The following is an 18,041-nucleotide window of genomic DNA, read 5'->3' as shown; positions in this document are numbered from 1 at the left end:
TTAGTTAGCAACTAAATAAAATAACGTTTGTTTTCATTGAATGTTCCACTTAGTTTGTGTATGGGCTAAACAATATAACAATATATCGCTGACATAGAACGTCTCTAGTTAATGAAAGAGTGGACAAACAAAGACCTATCGTCCCTATCGTCGCTCAATAGCATCTGACTATGTGTGATGGTTAAGTGTTCGATTTCTACTTGAAAATTATTTTGATTTCCCCAGCTGTGGGAAATGAAGCGCGGCGTTGAATTCCGCCACTTGCGTGTTGAGTAGCTTTTACACAAAGATCCATTTAAATATAAATTTAAATCAAATATTTTAAAAAAATAATTAAATAAAAATTGAAATACAAATGATCAGAAAAATATGACTCAATCACAATTTCCAAATGCTATTAGCTACAAATTACATATCAGTCTAAGACGAATGAAATCATATTTTTAAAGGGTTAACCATTCTTACCCACTACCCAAGCCATTAAAAAAAATGGAATAAGATTCAAACCCACCAACAATAAATGAAATAAAACATCATATTAACAGCACCACAAATCACTATCAGCTCAAATTAAGGACAGCCGGTACCTATCTGAATAATTTATACTAACGTTCAATTGCCATCAGTCTATCTAAATCACCATATAATAAGAAACCCAGTGGGGCCAGCAGGAAAGCTACCATACTCTTATACGATATAACCAATGTAATGGATCGTGCATTTGATTTATTCATGCGACAACATAATAAATACGATACGATTAACATATTCCCATATAGAGTCATCGATTTTGCTATTGCTTTTAGATTTGCGTTTGCAATGGCCGAGATCAGCTCTAACGTTAAGTAGGTCTCTGTGATATCTGTGGTGGTATGAGAAAATGATTCAGTCTTAACTTGACCCGTTTTGAAGACTTTACAGTTTTATTAAAATAGGGGCACAAGGGTGCACCTGCAAACGCGACGAGAGGCCGTGGGTTCATTAAGGTGGAAAGTGGTGAACGGAAATGTTTTAACACTGCTATGTGAAGAATACAGCGTGAAATCCATAAAACACTTTAAAGTGTTTCTAAAACAGTGCATAGATGTGTTGTGCTAAAAGTGTAAGTGCTATGAAAAAGAATCCAAGCATGAAACTGAATTCTTACTTTCCCTATAACGGACACCAGGTGCGGTGAGTCGCGTTTAATTATTCTTTTACTGCGGTACTACTTGTTCTCGATAGATAGAGTTTATAGTAAATATAATAAATTAATATTATTCTTGTTGTTTCTTTTTATTATAGCAATGTTTTAAAAATTGGGCGGGCCGTGGGGAACGGAGTGCCTTCTCCTGCTCTCTCTGCCTTTCCTGCTATATGCGGGATACATCGTGAAGTAAAAAAATATAAATTGATAAAAAATTACACTAACTTTAAACTTAACAAATCGACCAGTGACAGCAGAATGCCATATTTTATAGAACACTGCTCCGATTACATCAACGATCGCGCAACGTGTCTCACATCATAAATAAATTATATCGATACATTTATTCCTTACAATAAATACACTTCAAAACGATAACTATTTTATCAAATAATAATGATTTATGATTTCTTGTATTCTTCCTATTTAGAACAAATCCTGTCCAAAAATTGGATTTATTTATTTATACTTAGTTTTTACAAAGACTTTTAATATTATTTATATGAATAATAGATAAAATGTCATCTATTAAAAAAATAATGAATTATTTATTTAAAAAAAACAAATTCTCGAACAAGAAGCCGCCGAACTCACGCGGTAACAATAGTAGAGTTTGACACCTAAAGCTCAAGCAGACAGTGAATGACCGATTGTAGGCACCCCGGGCGATACCTCCGCGAGACAACGGGCTTTCATAACGATAGTTAAGGCCACCGTCCATGAAGTGAAACAATACATTTTAATTTATTACTTTTACTTTAAAAGAATATAAATTAATTATTTTCAATTAAACTTGGATTTTTTTAAAAATAATTGAATAATAATACAAAAAAAAAAATATCTTTTCGAAAATACATAATATCACTTATAATACATTTATAGATTAACAAAAAACTCAAAAATAATAAAAAGAAAAATCAACAACAGTTCAGCACAATTAACCAAACAAATATAATCTTAAATGCTTAAAATTATGAATTCGCTTCGACGCTAGTTTATCACACTGAACAAGATTTCTCCATAATTTATTTGTAGTCTGCAAATTGTTACAAGACCTTGAAACCACCATACTCATACATTAATCATTTTTTTTTAGCTAGTGTTAAGACATTCCGTTTTCCAGTTCCCGCCGAATTCTGGACTCATTCTGGAGTCATGGAGTGGCGGAACTCAACGCCGAAATCTAATTAATTAGGTATAAATTTTCTCTTGTTCCTTGTAGAACAATTCAAAAGATTTTGCCATTAATATTTATGACTGATATGTTCCATAGTAAAATATATGGGAAAAAAGTAATTTACATCAATAGGCAAGCACCCTAAGCTAACCCACTTACAATAATCCACGGCACTACAACGGCGCAGCTCCAGGCGTTATACCACAACCGATCACCGATAACCTCTGACGGAGAGTGGGAGAACTTTAATTGTTGCGTACAAACGAAGCCTTCCGCCGAGATAGGAGAGAACCGTTCGATTAGTGCATTTTCCATTTAATTCGCTTTTCACTTTTACCCGCCGTGTTGAGTAGTGGAATGAATCAGATAGTGGTGCGGTGAGTGTTATTTTATTTTGTCTTCATTAAATTTATCTATTGTATTGTATTCATTTTATATAATTAGCGGATGTTACGTCTGTTCTATAACTAATTCAAATTCAAAATATTCCTTATTCAAATAAACTTATTGTAAGCACTTTTGAATCGTCGAATGAACATATGAAAAAAAAGCTACCACCGGCACCGGTTCGGAAGGCAGTTCTGCTGAGAAGAGAAGAAGGGCAAGAAACTCAACAGTTGCTCTTTTCAAAATCAATGGTACAATCACAATCTATTACATTAGTTGGCAGCTATCCTGCATTACATTCATTAGACATTAATTCCATACATGTTTGTCCTCTAAATATTCTTGAACAGTGTAATAAGCTTTACTTGTCAGAATTTTTTTTACTGATATTTTAAATTTTGGAAGTGGCAAATCTAGAATACACTGTGGAATTTATTTAATAACTCAGATATTTGTTTTTTAATATTATAATTTATTTTATTTTTCGTGTGCAAACCATCCTAAACCAAAAATACAGGTACTATTTATATTAATAAAGAATTAATTTCTTTATTTTTACTTCATTAAATTTTTCAGTCTTACATGGTGAAATAAAAATCATTCATCCGGACGACGCCCTCTACTGTTACATTTGTACGAATAAAATTCGAATCCACAACTACTATTTTAATCAAACAAGTATTAGGCAACAAAGCTCTTATTGCGCAACAACGGCAAATATATACAGAAGTATCATCAGCCAAATTGTTATAAAACAAAATATTGTTTTAATTTAGTCTAGTGGCTTCTGCACTGCGTTTCTCGAAGTGCTAATTAATATCAATTGCTTGTTATGGACTAGGCCATCAACAGAATAAATAAATAAATAAATGAAAATCAAAAAATATTCAACGTATTAATAAAAATAAAATTTTGGTTGGCGCCACAGTCTTATGAAGGTTACTGATAAGATGCGTGCGATAGTGAATATTATAATTATTAAGTTATTATAATATTTTGTAACGCTACGTCGGATAAAAACTTTTATTTTTTATATTAAAAACTTTTTAACTTTTATTATAAAAAATAAGAGAAAAAACCCTTTGATAAGGTGACCTAATTATTTTTAATGATTTTAAAGATTACATATAAATATACATTTAAATTAATAGTGCATTAACAAATTAATAATTAAACAAGTTATTATACATATACATATATATTTAATGCACCTATATAGACTATGTTTTATTGTATGGTTTAATAGAAACATCTAAGACTTGTACTTACCTCTGACTTGTACTTACCTTTCAATTCGCACAAGTAATAAACAATTTCTTAAGCTTTATAATATTAGTATAGATAGAGATTCATAGAAACTATCACCGGCTTACAATCAACGAATTCGAATTAAATTTTGTAGTCAATAAATAAGTATTCGAGTACATAAATGAATATGAAGGAAGAACCTTCAGTACAGTTTCCGAACAGGTGTTGTTGACACCAACGCGCTATGTGATAAATCATATTATTATCTGAAAGTAAACACGGCTTGCCTATAATTTGCGATTTTGGCACTATATTCATTATAAAGGGAAAATAATATATAGCCCTGAAGTAAGAAATATATATTTAGAATATTTTATAATTACTATAGATAATATATTAGTGAAAAAGCATATTTAAAGTATTGCAAGTTTAGAAGCGAAATATGATTTTCATATATATTTCTTATTTTTTCTTTCAGGAGGAAACTTTACCATTTTTAGAGGTAATAAAAGCTTCCTAACAGTTCAAGGAAACACTTTTATATTATAAATATTTTTATAAATCGTAAATATTTGAAGTAATAACAGCAACAAAAAAACATGTTAACATATTAAATTTTTTTTTTTTTTGTTACTAACAAAAAGATATGTCCATTATATTAGGCTGTTTATAACTTAACAGATTTCATATATTTTTAACGTATTTACCAAAATAAGGTGACTACTCAACACATATGTTAATTTAGCAGTACCGTATCATTACTTAGCGTGTCGGTGTCCAATTATTGTTTGGTGGAGCGTTTAGCGCTCTAACATATTTTGTTTCGCCTCGGCATATCTAAATGTGTACCTAATAGACATGGGCCGTAACGTCTTTTAAGCATAACCGGCGATCACTAGTTTCGGGGTTACGCGTAGCTAGTTTCAGAAACTAGTTATTTCTGTAACTAGTTACAAATGCTTCATAAGCAATTGTAAGTTTAATACGATTACTTTTATTGTTATGATTGAAAATGTTTTAGGTTAAATTACAATATCTTGTTACTAAAATGTAATTATTTATTAATTTATTTTATATACAATTATTTTTATATATTTTTTTATATACACTTTATTACATTATATATTTTTAATATATAGAATTTTATATAGTTTTTTCGCTGATCGTTCTTTAATAATATTTGATATATTTAATTACGGAGTGAAATTAAAATTCCAAATTAAGTGAAAACAAAAAATTTACACACAAAATACATTCAAAAAGAGGGAATAATTTTACACTTACAGAATGGAAAAAGAAATTTAAAAATACAAAAAAAAACATAAACGAGAAACTGACACGTAATAGCAAAATATTATGGTTTAAAATTGGATGAAACTTGAGACCAAACTTGAGACTTTAAAAACCAGATGGTTATAGGTTCAATCCCCACTCGAGGAGATGAAATATTTATTTAAATTAATATTTTCATTTCTTCGCTCTGGTGTCGAGGTAAAGCGCGGAGTTGAGTTCTGCCACTCAACACGCAATGCCTCCAGAATTCGGCAGAAAGTGGGGAACCTAGTGTAACAGAGGGTTACACTAGGTTCCCTCTGCCTACCCTGCTGTGTGTGGGAAACAGCGTGAAGTTGATTTATTTATCTAGTATTTAAATTAAAATTAAATTTTAAAATTTTACTACTGAATATAAATAAATAATAAATAAATAAAGCCTTTATTCGCTGACCATTTCAGAATTTTTGTATGCATAATTAAAATAAAGTATACAATAAAAATTTAAAAGACTTAAAATTAAAAACATTTAAAAAGTAATTAATTTTACCAGCCTGCACTATTGCTATATAGCTAAACATAAAACAAAAAAAATAACAAAATATAAAACCAAAATTAAGATCTTAAAAAAATTTATACAAATTGTAAGCTCAGTTATGGATTCTTTATTACGTGTATAAAATATTTTTTCTGTTGAGCTTTATACAAACGTAAGGAATCATTAAAAACATCAAATTCAGATTTTTGCGCTAATTTATTATCAACATTCAAAGTTCTATTAAGTGATGGGTTTAGGCCTCAATTTTTTGTAGCGAACCTCGTTTCTCGGAATTCTTAAAAGTCTTAGTAGATCGCATAAAAAATCCCAATGTGCTTAAGATATACAAGTGTGAAGTGAACTTCGCAAGCCATTGTAACCGAACCTCTTTTAATAAATAATAAACATTAAGAAAGCTACGTCACGCTAAACAAAAAAAAACTCGGAATTGGTTAAAATCCACCGTCGTGGCGCAGCGGCACAAGGGCGTGGCTGTAACGCGACGGTTGCGGGTTCGAGCCCCAATCGAGGAAATTAAATATTTATTTACGAATCGAATCGAGGAAATTAAATATTTATTTATTTTATATTTTCATTTCTACGCTCTGGTGTCGAGGCAGAATTTATTTTTTAATTATCGATATAAAATAATAATCGATCAAATTGCATTAATGCATACATATTAAACTACTGTCGTCTCTTTTTTTCTTGCGGAACGTACTAAAGAGCAACATGCAACTACATAAGTGTCAATGTAGCTAATAAAAATAATATGGTTTTTTCTTGGAATTTTCATAAAACTATAAATAATATAGTTTAACTTCTGCATTTACAGTTTAGAATCGCTTTTTCGTTTCATTGGGTGTATAATACAAAAAAGTACGATGTTTGTAGCTTTTCAATCAAATTCGCCTATTCTCGTCTCTTTTTTTGTTGCGGTACGTACTATAATAGAGCGAGATACAACTGTGCTAGTGTCGATGTAACTTGATTAGTGCTTACTGCTTACTCTCATGAAACTACGTATGTGAAATAATGGCTATGTGTACAGACACATAACCACAACGCAACATGTATGTAGTTTCGAATCACCGCGTAGCTCCGAATCATCACAATCACTAGTTTCGACGACAGCCCGAAACTAGTTATGCCGTGATTTGGCTTGTAAGCAGTTTCTGAAACTAGTGACGCTACGTAACGCCCATGTCTAGCTACCTAAATGACATTGAAGTGGCCAGCTAGCGTGAATTAGCTCAAATTACAAATGAAGAAGGCGATACCTAAAATAAATGTAGTAAATTGTGTTATACGTTTTTATTAATTTTGTGGAGGATATGCCTCTATAAGTGGCAAACAAAAACGTCGCACTTCACAGAACATATTATAGTTTTTGAATATTTCCTTGACTTTACCTACTGAAATAATAAATATATATTTTTTATATATTCAATCGACCTTTACACTAGTTCTATATAGAAAAGTGGTTGACAATCCGCCTATTTAAAATTAATCATATATCGAGTGAGAATCGAACCCCCGACCACCACATATAATCCCAAATGTCAACAAACTATTTCTCGATAGCATCTCTAAAATAACTCCAACAAAAATATTTCACTGTATATTTTTATCACGTAGTATCACGTACGTCACTACAGCCACGCCCACTGTAGTCAGTAAACGGGATACAAGTGTTCCTCTAAAATTATCACTTATATTTTTACTGTGTCAATGTCATCTACAATATGTAAAGTATGTAATTCAATTGGCTTTCTACGCCAAACATTCACATTTGTCATAAAAAAGTATAATCGTCGTACATATGAAACATTGCCTGTTGAGTGGCGGAAGTCAACGCTGCACTTTGTCAATGGAAATAATAATTTTTCCATAGCGGATTTCGAATCCACGACAATGGAGTTTACAGTCATAACTTAGACGAGGTCCACTGCGCACAGTGGCCTATCATTAATAACCTAGTTAACAATGACCCACTTTAAATTATAATGTCGTCTTTGTCACACTGTAATCATTGTGCCTATCAATTCATAAATATCACTGGAAGTCCTTAATAAAAGGAAAGAAGGTGTTTATAAATTTAGTTTTGTTTTCTTGACTAGTGATTCTATCGATATAATCAAATAAAATTACTTTAATTTTTTTGCCTCAAGTGAGATCGCTTATAGGACAGGACACGCAGAGGAAAACATGCGTGTAGTATGACGGTAGTGCCGCGCTTACTCATCTTTCCGGCGAGAGCATCGTCTTTACGGCCTCAGATAGAAATAAATCTTATTGTTAGTTATTTCATTTGCTCCTATTCTACTAAAAAATCAGGAAAATGTCTGTGGCAAAGCACGCTTTTGTGTTCCGCCACTAACAAATCAACAAGCAATGCCTCATCAAAAAAAAAAACATATTTTCAAAATAATATTTCTATAAACACAGTTTAAATTGTTATCAAAACAATCTACACTATAATATCTTATATAAAATGAACATTAACACATACATTTACTTACTAGAGTGGAAAACAATTTTACTTTTCACGGCCGACATAAGTATACTTTTTAACATTGAAATGCTTCTATAGCACGTTAGCAGTTGTGTAGTTGGTTTGACTTTATAAAACAAAAGTTCGTATAAATTATTATAGACAGAGTAAATTTAAGAAATTAGTGTTAGGGCACTCCGTTTTCCACTTTCCGCCGAATTCTGGAGGTATTGCGTACTGAGTGGCGGAACTCAACGCAGCGCTTTGCCTCTTTCGTTACCAGAAAAGAAAATTTTAAATATTGAATTTTCCTCGTGTGATAATGGAACCCATAACTATTGCGTTTACTGTCACACACTTGTCCAACCTGCGCCACGACTGTTTGTATAAACAGAAGACGATAAACAGACTTCAGAATAAATTTAAATGTAGCTAAAATAATTACCTATAAACTATATTATAAAAAACCTACATTCCTGATGCATTCACAGTATGTCTACAAAAACAAACTAGGTATAACAATTTAAATAAATATATATTCAACATTGAACGAAGTCAAATACAACTATGCATATAAAAACGTCATATTCTAAATTATAACCAAAATTTCCGTTGAAAGTGAATTGTAAATGTAATCATTTTCAATTCCTTTTACAACTTAAATTTAACGTTACTTAAGACTGTGCAATAGATGATCTCAATTTTTTGCAAGATTTTTGCGAGATTACGATTTATAAAGAATAAATTGGAGGAACAACTTCTTTGGCAACTTGAGTTATATTTTTAGCATAAAATTAAATATGCAGCAATATTATTAAAAGTATGCAAATATGTCAAAATATAATTGCGATTTGCTTTGCATAAAACGGCAATAATTGATAATAAAACTTTTTTGACAAATATCTGTAATACAAAAAACACAAAAAAAATCTTTATATTAGAAACGACTGCACTACGCAGGACAGGGCAGACGGAACATGCTGATATATGAAATAACCCTTGGGTAGATTGTAAGAATGAATGTGAACTTATAACTTTTAATAAAAGATCGTAGAAAAATCTTTTTAACGTGTTTTACTCTTTTATAATTGTGTGCAATAAGAAACAAAAGGGAAGTGCCAGAATTGAACGCCGCCCTTTGTTTACGAGAGTTCCATAAAAATAATTCAAATATAATCACTCCCCCGAGTTGAGATCGAGTCCACTACCATTGCGTTTACATTTAGATACTGCCCCACTGCGCCACGATGGTCTCAACCGTCTTTCAACCGAAAAGCCACGACTAGTTCCACCTACAGAACCATAGGAACCAAAAAAAAAATTAGAACAAAATCGTTAATCTACTATAATTTAGATTAAACGGAAGTGATAAAAGCATTGAACGTAAACACACAGTGCCTACAGAATTAAAGGCACTGTGCTAGTGCTAGTGTTCAAATTATAAACAACGGGTTATTCGTCGTCGTTATATTTAGACATGCTTTCGATTTCTATTCACTATTAGCGTTTTACTTTTAAAGGCCACTCACTTTTTGTCAGTTTGACATGTAGAATCGATTGTATTTAGTTGTAGGTATATGTCCAGTGCAGTCGTTGCGGCACGGGCACAGGGAACGTAGTGTCGTAACACTAGATCACACTAGGCCCTCTGCGTACTCTGCGGTGTGCGGGATACAGCGTGAAATTGTTTTATTTTTTTTTTACTTAGCAAATGAAATTTTTCTGTATAATTACAGCCGCACTTAGACTAGAGACTGTTCTCTTCTCGTTCAGAGCGCAACGGCACTTCGTCTGACTGTAACTGTGATGGTTGTGAGTTCGATTCCCATTTCATTCCTCGTTCAGGTAACATGCTCGCCGTTGAGTTCAGCCCCTCAACACGCAATGTATCGAACAAACTAACTTAAAACTAAGTTTTCAAGGATTCATTAGGTATAATATAAAATTCCGTTTTGTTTTTGCACAGTCTGTGCTGATGTTTATACAACTGAAACTAATTGACTTTTAAATACAAGTCTGATGAAACAATTGTTGTTATTGTAATATTGTAAACGTTTCATTTTATTTGCATTGCACCATGAAACATTTGTTATAAAACTCTCATGAGAAAAACCAAGAATTTTACGTTAATAAAAACAACTGACACTAGCACCGCAGTTGGAAGGTTACCGTCAGCGCAAGCGGTAGTTTCAGATTCGATCTTGATTGATGGAAATATATTTAAAAATCTTTTCGTTTCCTTCGTTAAACAAAACACAAAGTTACCTGACTAGGACCAGGCTGTATCGAACATATAGCAAAGAGACCTAATGCCGATTTATTTCCTCTACAATTCGAGTATTGCGTGTTGAGTGGCGGAACTCAATTACGCACTTTATCTATTAAGGCGCAAAAATTGCGGTAATACATAAACTTCTTGTTAAGAAATAAAGTAACAAATACATAATATCTTTTAAATAATTTTATTTTTTTTAGAACAAAAATATTCTATGAAAATAGCATCGTAATATAATAATCTCTAATCTTTATATTAAAAATGACCTTGTCGTAAATATAACACTGTCAATATAATATTGTAGACACGGTTAAGACATATTATTTGTCATCTTTAACCTTTAAGTATGGACGTCGGGTCTCACAGACCCATCTAGGTCTACGAATTCTACAAATCGGCCACTTCTCGGTGACCTCCGCCACTGAGTCGCTCAGTACCTTTCGTATTAATGCCAAAATGAATGTAGATAGCAGTGGTTGTGTCTCTGGGTCCAAAACACGTGAGTATTTAACTTTCTAAACGGGGCCTGGGTCTGTCAGACCCGACGTCCATGTTTCCCATACATAATGATTTGAAAACACCATATATTTTTATAATATTACAAAATATACTTTAATATTTTAATTGTATTATTTGTATTCAAATGTTTTTATTGTTATATATCATATATTATTTTGCATTGTTTGTCATATATTTTAGTAATATAAATATTATTTACCTAAAAAAAGATTCAATTTTTTTAGTTTTTATGATAAAATGGAAAAAAATGATCGACCAAGCACGTCAGGGACAAATATATCGGTACTTTATAATCAACATCAATCAAAAGAATTGGACGACGACATTTTATAAAGAAAATAACACTTTATCAAATAAAAAGACGCGTTTCGTATACTAAACTACTCTAAAAATTGAGAATGACTTTGACTCGCGTTTCGCGATCTGATCTATCATTTATTGAACATGAAGCTAAAAAAATAGTTTTGGGTTCTTGAAAAACATGTATACTTTGCCCCCATAAGATATATAAAAAGACAACACATACTTATGTTGACTGCAATCGTCCTGTTAGCCAACAATGTTGAAAGCCATTGTGTATCGATATTCAATAATACCTTATCTTGAGGTGTTGTCAAAATTTTTATTTTATAACATAAGATGTAATTTTTTTATTTTTTTTATTTGTTAGACTTTATATTTTGTTAAAAAAATATTTATTTTATTATCTGTCTTTTTTTATAGTATTATTTTCTTAAAAGTCATCCCATGTGGCCAAAGACTGAAATTGTGACTTTAAGTTACTTAAATCGTTGTGATGCGTAAACTTTAATAAAAAGCGATTTTATTTATATTGATTTTGCTTGATTTGAGGCTATTCATGTAAACTAAAACATAAAATTGTCTTCTTCCTTTAAAAAACAGACGGAATATGACCAATAAATACACTGGTCTGACAGACCCGACGTCCATATTTGTGTTATAAAAAAATCACGTCCATAGTTAAAGGTTAACACGGCCGGATTTAACATGTCGATGGCGTGTCGTGTAGAGCCATGGCGTAAATAACGGGGTATCCGTCACTGACACAGTTTCTGCGATAAAAAATATAGTATAACATTATATTGTTGTTTAGATATGTGACATAAATATAATCTTATTTTGTATCTCAATTTTTATACTCATATTTTAAAAGTACGTTTTTTATAATTATTTCTAAGAATCTTTCAATTTAAGTGACTATAAAAAATTTCAATCTACCTATATTAATGTTTTACCCTGCATAAGACTGGGTAGGTGTAGAGGACTTGGTGTTACACCACACCATTCCCTATTTTCTGTCAATTTCAAAAGACTTCATGTTGAGTGGTCTAACCAGAAATTAAACTAAGTCATTTCTCCCAGTGTGGTTTGAACCAACAATTATCACTCAGTCATATGCTGTCCCACTGCATCACAATGGCATAATTAATTAACTAGTACTTATAAATTCATTGCAAGTCCATTTTTCTTCCATTTATAGGTATTGCATGCAAACTTTTTATATCAGATGGATAAAATATTTATTTTAAATGTTTAATATTTTTCTTCTCTTCGTTTAATCTTTCTGACTAACAAAGTTATAAATAAACAGGTGAAAGTGAAAGGTGAAAATTAATTATTCCTGGTTTTTTAAGGGATGTATTATTTAGAGATAAAACAGTTGGAGATAGTTCTTTGAAAAGTTCATGTAAGTATTCACTTTTGTCATATTTATTTTTTATTTACTTTTGTTTTTGAAGGAAGCCATAAAAAAAGTAATTAGGATAAAGACTAACGTAATTAATTGGATTAATGTAAGTCAAATTAAAATTTGTTCTAGTTACTAAACTATATACTATATATTAATGATAGATATATACTTTATATTAATGATAGTTTTGTTATATGGAATAATATAGGAAAAATTGATAACACTGTTATCCTACTTTGACCTTTACTCTTATATCTACAGAATTTAAGCCTTTTATATCCATTTATTAAACAATAAAATAATTATAAATAAAAACAGATGTATAATTATAAAACTGCATGTTGTTTATTTAAATAAACTTTCTTTCATTTACTATAGACTAATTATACTATTTAAATGAACAAGTGCTAGAGATCAATAAATCTACATTCAATGTTGGAATAAATTGAACAAATGTAAATTATAATAGACAATAGACATGCATGTTTAATAACAGTACATGTAGTAATGATTTAATAAGAAATTATACACATTAGAAAGACAACTTTCACTGTCTAGATAAAATATAAATGAATTCATTCACTTATTTAAGGCAGAAGTGGCGGAGCAGTGCAGTCTTTAGCATACAATGGTCATGAGTTTGATTCATAGTAGAGGATTAAATTATTTTCATTTCCTTGCTCTGGTAACACAACAACCAGTTCCACCACTCATCATGTAATGTTTAGAAAATTGAGCAGAAAGAGAAACAAAGTATCTTAATATTATGTTTAATCTGCCTATGCTGGTATGAGATGGAAACTGAAAGCTATAAAGCTACTCACCCATCAGTAGTCACTGTGTTCAAAGACAAAGCTTCAGGGAATGTCATCTGGTTATCGATTTCTTCACTTTTCGTCTCTTCGGGTAATTCTTGAGCATCTTGAACACCAGTGTCCATTGATGGTTCTTTCTCAATATCTGGAGATTTGTGAGAAACATTGTGGAGGCCAGAGAGATCGACGTTGTTGTTCCCATCTTCAGTTTGAAGAACTTCAGAGACCACCAATATGAAGAGAGCACAACTGAAAAACGAAACACAGAGGAATTAAAAAAAAATCGAATAATAAATTTTTAATATGTGGTTTAAATAGAATATGATCGACAACATACCTAGAAAGCACTGATATAGTCAGCAAAGACGTGTAAATTACACACAGCCCACCCTTCATCGTAATATTAGTGAAATATCCACAGTATAGTACATTTTGTGCGTAAAATTAAAACATATTCACAGCGCTTTCCGAATGGATATTAAAATTTCACAAATAACTTAAACCGCGCACTACGAACACATGTAATTCATAATTTGTTATATAAAAAAAAATAACAGCTGTAAATCCCGGACATTAAAATTGGAGACATGAATAGAGTCCACGAACATTTTCATTTAATTTGACAGTTAACAAATTCCAAGTGCGCTACGGTTGAATGATCGATGTCTGGGGCGACGCCATTGGGTGAAATTAACAAACATAATCGATTATATAACACCCGCCAATCGTAATAAAACATTTAACACAAAGCCTTTTTTATCATTGGTTATTTTTCAAACCGCCTTACACTACACGTTCCTTTACAAGCAGATGTCAGTGAAGCAGATGATTTAATTAGTAGTTTTAAGTCTCTTTTTAAGAAAAAAATTGTTTATTTAATTGTTACGAAAGAATATTTTGTTTTGATAGATTAACATTATTGATTATATATCAAGAACATTTTAATAAAACATTTTCAAAGAAAAATATGACAGTTATAATTTATAGGTCCAGAGGGCGCTTATTTTATTTCGTTACTGATCGTTTGCGGCATCCACATCAACATCCGATTAGCTTTACGTTTACTTATTTGAAATAATAATGGAGGCACTATATGCGATTCCCTTTAATGTGCTTGAATTGCCAAATATTAAAATAAAGAAACCATCATGGTTACAGCCTCCTTCTGCTATGACAACGTTTTCTTTGGTGTTATTTTCATATTTCTTAGTGACAGGAGGTTAGTCGGTTTCAATTTAGTTCTTGAAACATCAAGATAGATTCCAATAAGTAATTTTGTGGTTATTTCTAGGCATTATATACGATGTGATAGTTGAGCCGCCGAGCGTTGGATCTACGACTGATGAACACGGACATAGCAGGCCGGTGGCGTTCATGCCGAACAGAGTAAATGGACAATACATTATGGAGGGTCTCGCTTCAAGCTTCCTATTTTCCCTCGGAGGGCTCGGATTTATCATATTAGATAGAACTCATAACCCTTCAACGCCGAAACTAAACAGAATTTTACTGATATCTGTAGCATTTTTGTGCATTCTAGTCTCATTTTTCACAACTTGGATTTTTATGAGAATGAAGTTGCCAGGATATTTACAAAATTAATTAATATCTGATTGTAATTATGTATAAGTTTGAATTATATTTTTACACTGATTAGATTTTCTTTTTACCTAAAACTAAGAACATTTTCTATATAAGGTTATCCAAGTTAATTTAATTTTTTAAGTCACAAATAGACTTATAATTTTACATGAAGGCTTTCTATTTTTTATAATTTGTTACAAATAAAATTGTAATTAAAAACTAATATTATTTACTTACACTTAAAATAAAACTTCTCTTTTATATATATTTATTTATTTCATAAGTTCTTATAAATTAAAATATATCCTATTAAATATTTGGCAGTTTTAATCAAGTACAATTTTCACTATAAATAAAATTTTAATACATCACAACACAAATATTGAGAATTCAAACTTGTAAACATTTTTCTACATAAAATAATTTAACTAAGGAAGACCATATAAGTCAAAATAACATTTATTTAATAAAAATTGAGATTGAACTAGTACTTAATCTTCAAATACAATAATATCAAAGTTGAGTTTCATGTTTCTTCACAGTCTTATTCTGAATGAACTGAAAAACAATTACAGTAAATAATTCCATAAATTAAACATTTCTAAGCCTAAAAGACATCATTTGACAGATAACTGAAATGTTAGTCCTTATTATAATGTCAGAAGAGGCTGTCTTAGTGAAAAGGGACAGTGTCTAAACTATATATGATGGTTGTGGGTTCAATTCCACTTAAGGGAATACCTGAAGGATACATGGATTTCTTCGGCAAAGCACAGCTTTGAGTTCATCCACTCAACATACAATGCTTTCAGAATTCAGCAGAAAGTGAGGAAAAGAAGCATTTTAATGAGAAGGTAGTTACTGAACCAATTTACCAGGTTTCTTCTGCCTACCATGATATGTGCGGTATATAGTGTGAAAATAAAAAACATTGTCATATTTTAGGCATATAGTGTGGTGAGTCAGACTTCCTAATTTAAAGAAGATCTGATTGACTCTATAACAAATAAGCCTCATGGTTACTTATGACATAATGCATGTAAAATTTATATGCCTAGAGTGTCAGCCTACCAACAGAACTTATTAAGAAAATTCTCAGGAGACAAGAAACTTACAAGTATTTTTTTTATAAGTTTTACAATTTCGAAAATTGATTTGTATTTGCTACTACGTAATTTTTCTTTTTTAAACTTTCTAGTGGTATAAAAATTTGCAAGTACATGACATTTACACTCTAAGCTGTTATATTCTAAGAAATTATTAATTGTGTTTAACTTACTGGCAAAAATCTGAGCTTTTATCAATGATATGTTCAAATTCTGCAAATGACAGAGCACCATCATCATCAAGATCTGCTTCTTCTAACACATTTTGGACCAGTTGCTGAATTTCTGAATCACTTAGCTTCAACTCAAGGCCACATAGACGCTCAATGACTTCTCGTAAATCAGATACTCCAATCATATCATCTCCGTCGAAATCTAGAAAGATATAATATTAGGTTGTTCTTTTAATATTTACTAAAATTTTGGTGTAATTTTTTGAAAAAATATTTTATTGTTTTACAATGTGTTAAGATTTCCTGCTTAATTTTTAAATCGGCAGGACTTAGCATTTTGTTTTATTACAAGATAGAGGCATAGAAAATAACTTTACATATAATCATTCTCTTGAATGGAGAATTGATGATGGATTCGTGATGATCCTATATATATATATATATGTATATAGGAGCTAAACAATGCCTACAACGTAGTTAGATTTCCATAAAGCAAATTACTTGTATATTAGAACATACCAAATATTCTAAACGCATGTTCGGCTTTTACTGCTTTTGGTGCGCTTTCACTGAACACTGACATCATATCGAGAAAATCTTCAAATGTGCAATCGCCGTCATTGCTTGAACTGAAAACTTTGCAGATTCTATCCCTAAAAGGGTTTACTCTGAGTTCAGGATATTGCAAAATTTTAGCCATGGGTAACTTGGCATTCTTATTATGTCCTACTTTCTCTGGGGCCAGAGCTTTGAATTTTTGATGTGCACTAAAAAGAAACAATAAAGTAACGTAAGATGAAAATATCACTAATATTGGTACTACATACACAAAGTAATGAATACTTACTATAATACTTCTTTTTTTGTGAAATATGTTAAATCCTGAAACGAGATAAAAAAATTAAATATTTTATAATTTAGATGAATATACAACACAAGAAAGCGAATTTGAAAAAAAATATACGAATCTACCTCATAATCTTGAAGCTCTTCCTCGGTAAATTGACTTTTACCCTGGCCCATATTAAATGTGACAAATATATTCGAAAATGTTCAATTAGGTATAACGTTTTAATATTCGTAAACAAATAACACAATAACAGCAAGAAACAAATCACAGAGACCCAACAGTACAGGCATCTGCCCAAAACTGTCAAATGTCAATGTGAATGTGTCAATGTAACATAGGCATAATGTAACATTTTTTTAACACACAATACTTTTTGGAATGTCACCATACATTCTAAGTATGAATGATCCATTTAACTTTATAAATAATACATTTTTATAATAAAATACATTTTTTTTATTTTTTAGCAATAATATGTAACAACATAACAAACAAAAAATGGTAAGGCAATAGCTGAGTTATTCATTCCTTTGTTTGATTTCCCGTTCCTGAAAGCCAAATATTATAGAGTTATAAATTTAAATAAAATTGCTACGTAACTAGATTTAGTTAATAGATATAATTTTTACATTCTTTAAGTACTTTAGTGAAAAAAAGATGAAGATGAGATGAAGGAGACACACTTCTTCATTTTATAACATGTTAA

At 30.9% G+C, this 18,041-nt stretch overlaps 3 protein-coding genes across 3 annotated transcripts in view; 1 reads left to right on the top strand and 2 right to left on the bottom strand.

The window, feature by feature from the left end:
• The window catches only part of LOC146541759 (SUN domain-containing ossification factor), a 55,817-nt gene extending 41,539 nt beyond the window's left edge, over positions 1 to 14,278 (bottom strand). Inside the window, exons 1-2 of the mRNA XM_085191851.1 lie at positions 13,960 to 14,278; positions 13,632 to 13,871 (exon numbers count right to left, since the gene is read on the bottom strand). Of these exons, the coding sequence (XP_085047977.1) occupies positions 13,632 to 13,871; positions 13,960 to 14,018 (299 nt within the window). The 5' untranslated portion in view covers positions 14,019 to 14,278. The remainder of the gene's footprint in view (positions 1 to 13,631; positions 13,872 to 13,959) is intronic.
• Positions 14,279 to 14,622: 344 nt separating this feature from the next.
• Positions 14,623 to 15,278, top strand: LOC146541758 (oligosaccharyltransferase complex subunit ostc-A). The gene is made up of 2 exons (XM_085191918.1): positions 14,623 to 14,841; positions 14,914 to 15,278. Exons 1-2 carry the CDS (start codon positions 14,703 to 14,705, stop codon positions 15,222 to 15,224), a joined length of 450 nt encoding a protein of 149 aa, XP_085048044.1. The 5' UTR covers positions 14,623 to 14,702; the 3' UTR covers positions 15,225 to 15,278.
• Positions 15,279 to 15,462: 184 nt separating this feature from the next.
• LOC146541757 (calcium and integrin-binding protein 1-like) lies at positions 15,463 to 17,653 on the bottom strand. Its single transcript, XM_085191906.1, has 5 exons — positions 17,458 to 17,653; positions 17,333 to 17,367; positions 17,005 to 17,252; positions 16,486 to 16,687; positions 15,463 to 15,764 (listed from the first exon to the last, which is right to left on the bottom strand). The coding sequence occupies exons 1-5, from the start codon at positions 17,506 to 17,508 to the stop codon at positions 15,743 to 15,745; spliced, it is 558 nt and encodes a 185-aa protein (XP_085048032.1). The 5' UTR covers positions 17,509 to 17,653; the 3' UTR covers positions 15,463 to 15,742.
• Positions 17,654 to 18,041: the final 388 nt, after the last annotated feature.

The sequence above is a fragment of the Heliconius melpomene genome, chromosome 1, assembly GCF_056956725.1.
Source record: "Heliconius melpomene rosina isolate 202511_hmr_F chromosome 1, ASM5695672v1, whole genome shotgun sequence".
In the NCBI taxonomy this organism is placed as follows: domain Eukaryota; kingdom Metazoa; phylum Arthropoda; class Insecta; order Lepidoptera; family Nymphalidae; genus Heliconius; species Heliconius melpomene.
The sequence above is the reverse complement of the archived record's forward strand: the minus strand, read 5'-3'. Positions and strand labels throughout refer to the sequence as shown.

Coding starts and splice junctions, on each gene's coding strand:
- LOC146541757 (XM_085191906.1), bottom strand. CDS start 17,508: ATGGGCCAGGGTAAAAGTCAATTTACCGAGGAAGAGCTTCAAGATTAT. Junction 17,368..17,457: donor AAGAGCTTCAAGATTATGAG/GTAGATTCGTAT, acceptor ATCTCGTTTCAG/GATTTAACATATTTCACAAA. Junction 16,688..17,004: donor ACATGCGTTTAGAATATTTG/GTATGTTCTAAT, acceptor ATATCTTTCTAG/ATTTCGACGGAGATGATATG.
- LOC146541758 (XM_085191918.1), top strand. CDS start 14,703: ATGGAGGCACTATATGCGATTCCCTTTAATGTGCTTGAATTGCCAAAT. Junction 14,842..14,913: donor ATATTTCTTAGTGACAGGAG/GTTAGTCGGTTT, acceptor GGTTATTTCTAG/GCATTATATACGATGTGATA.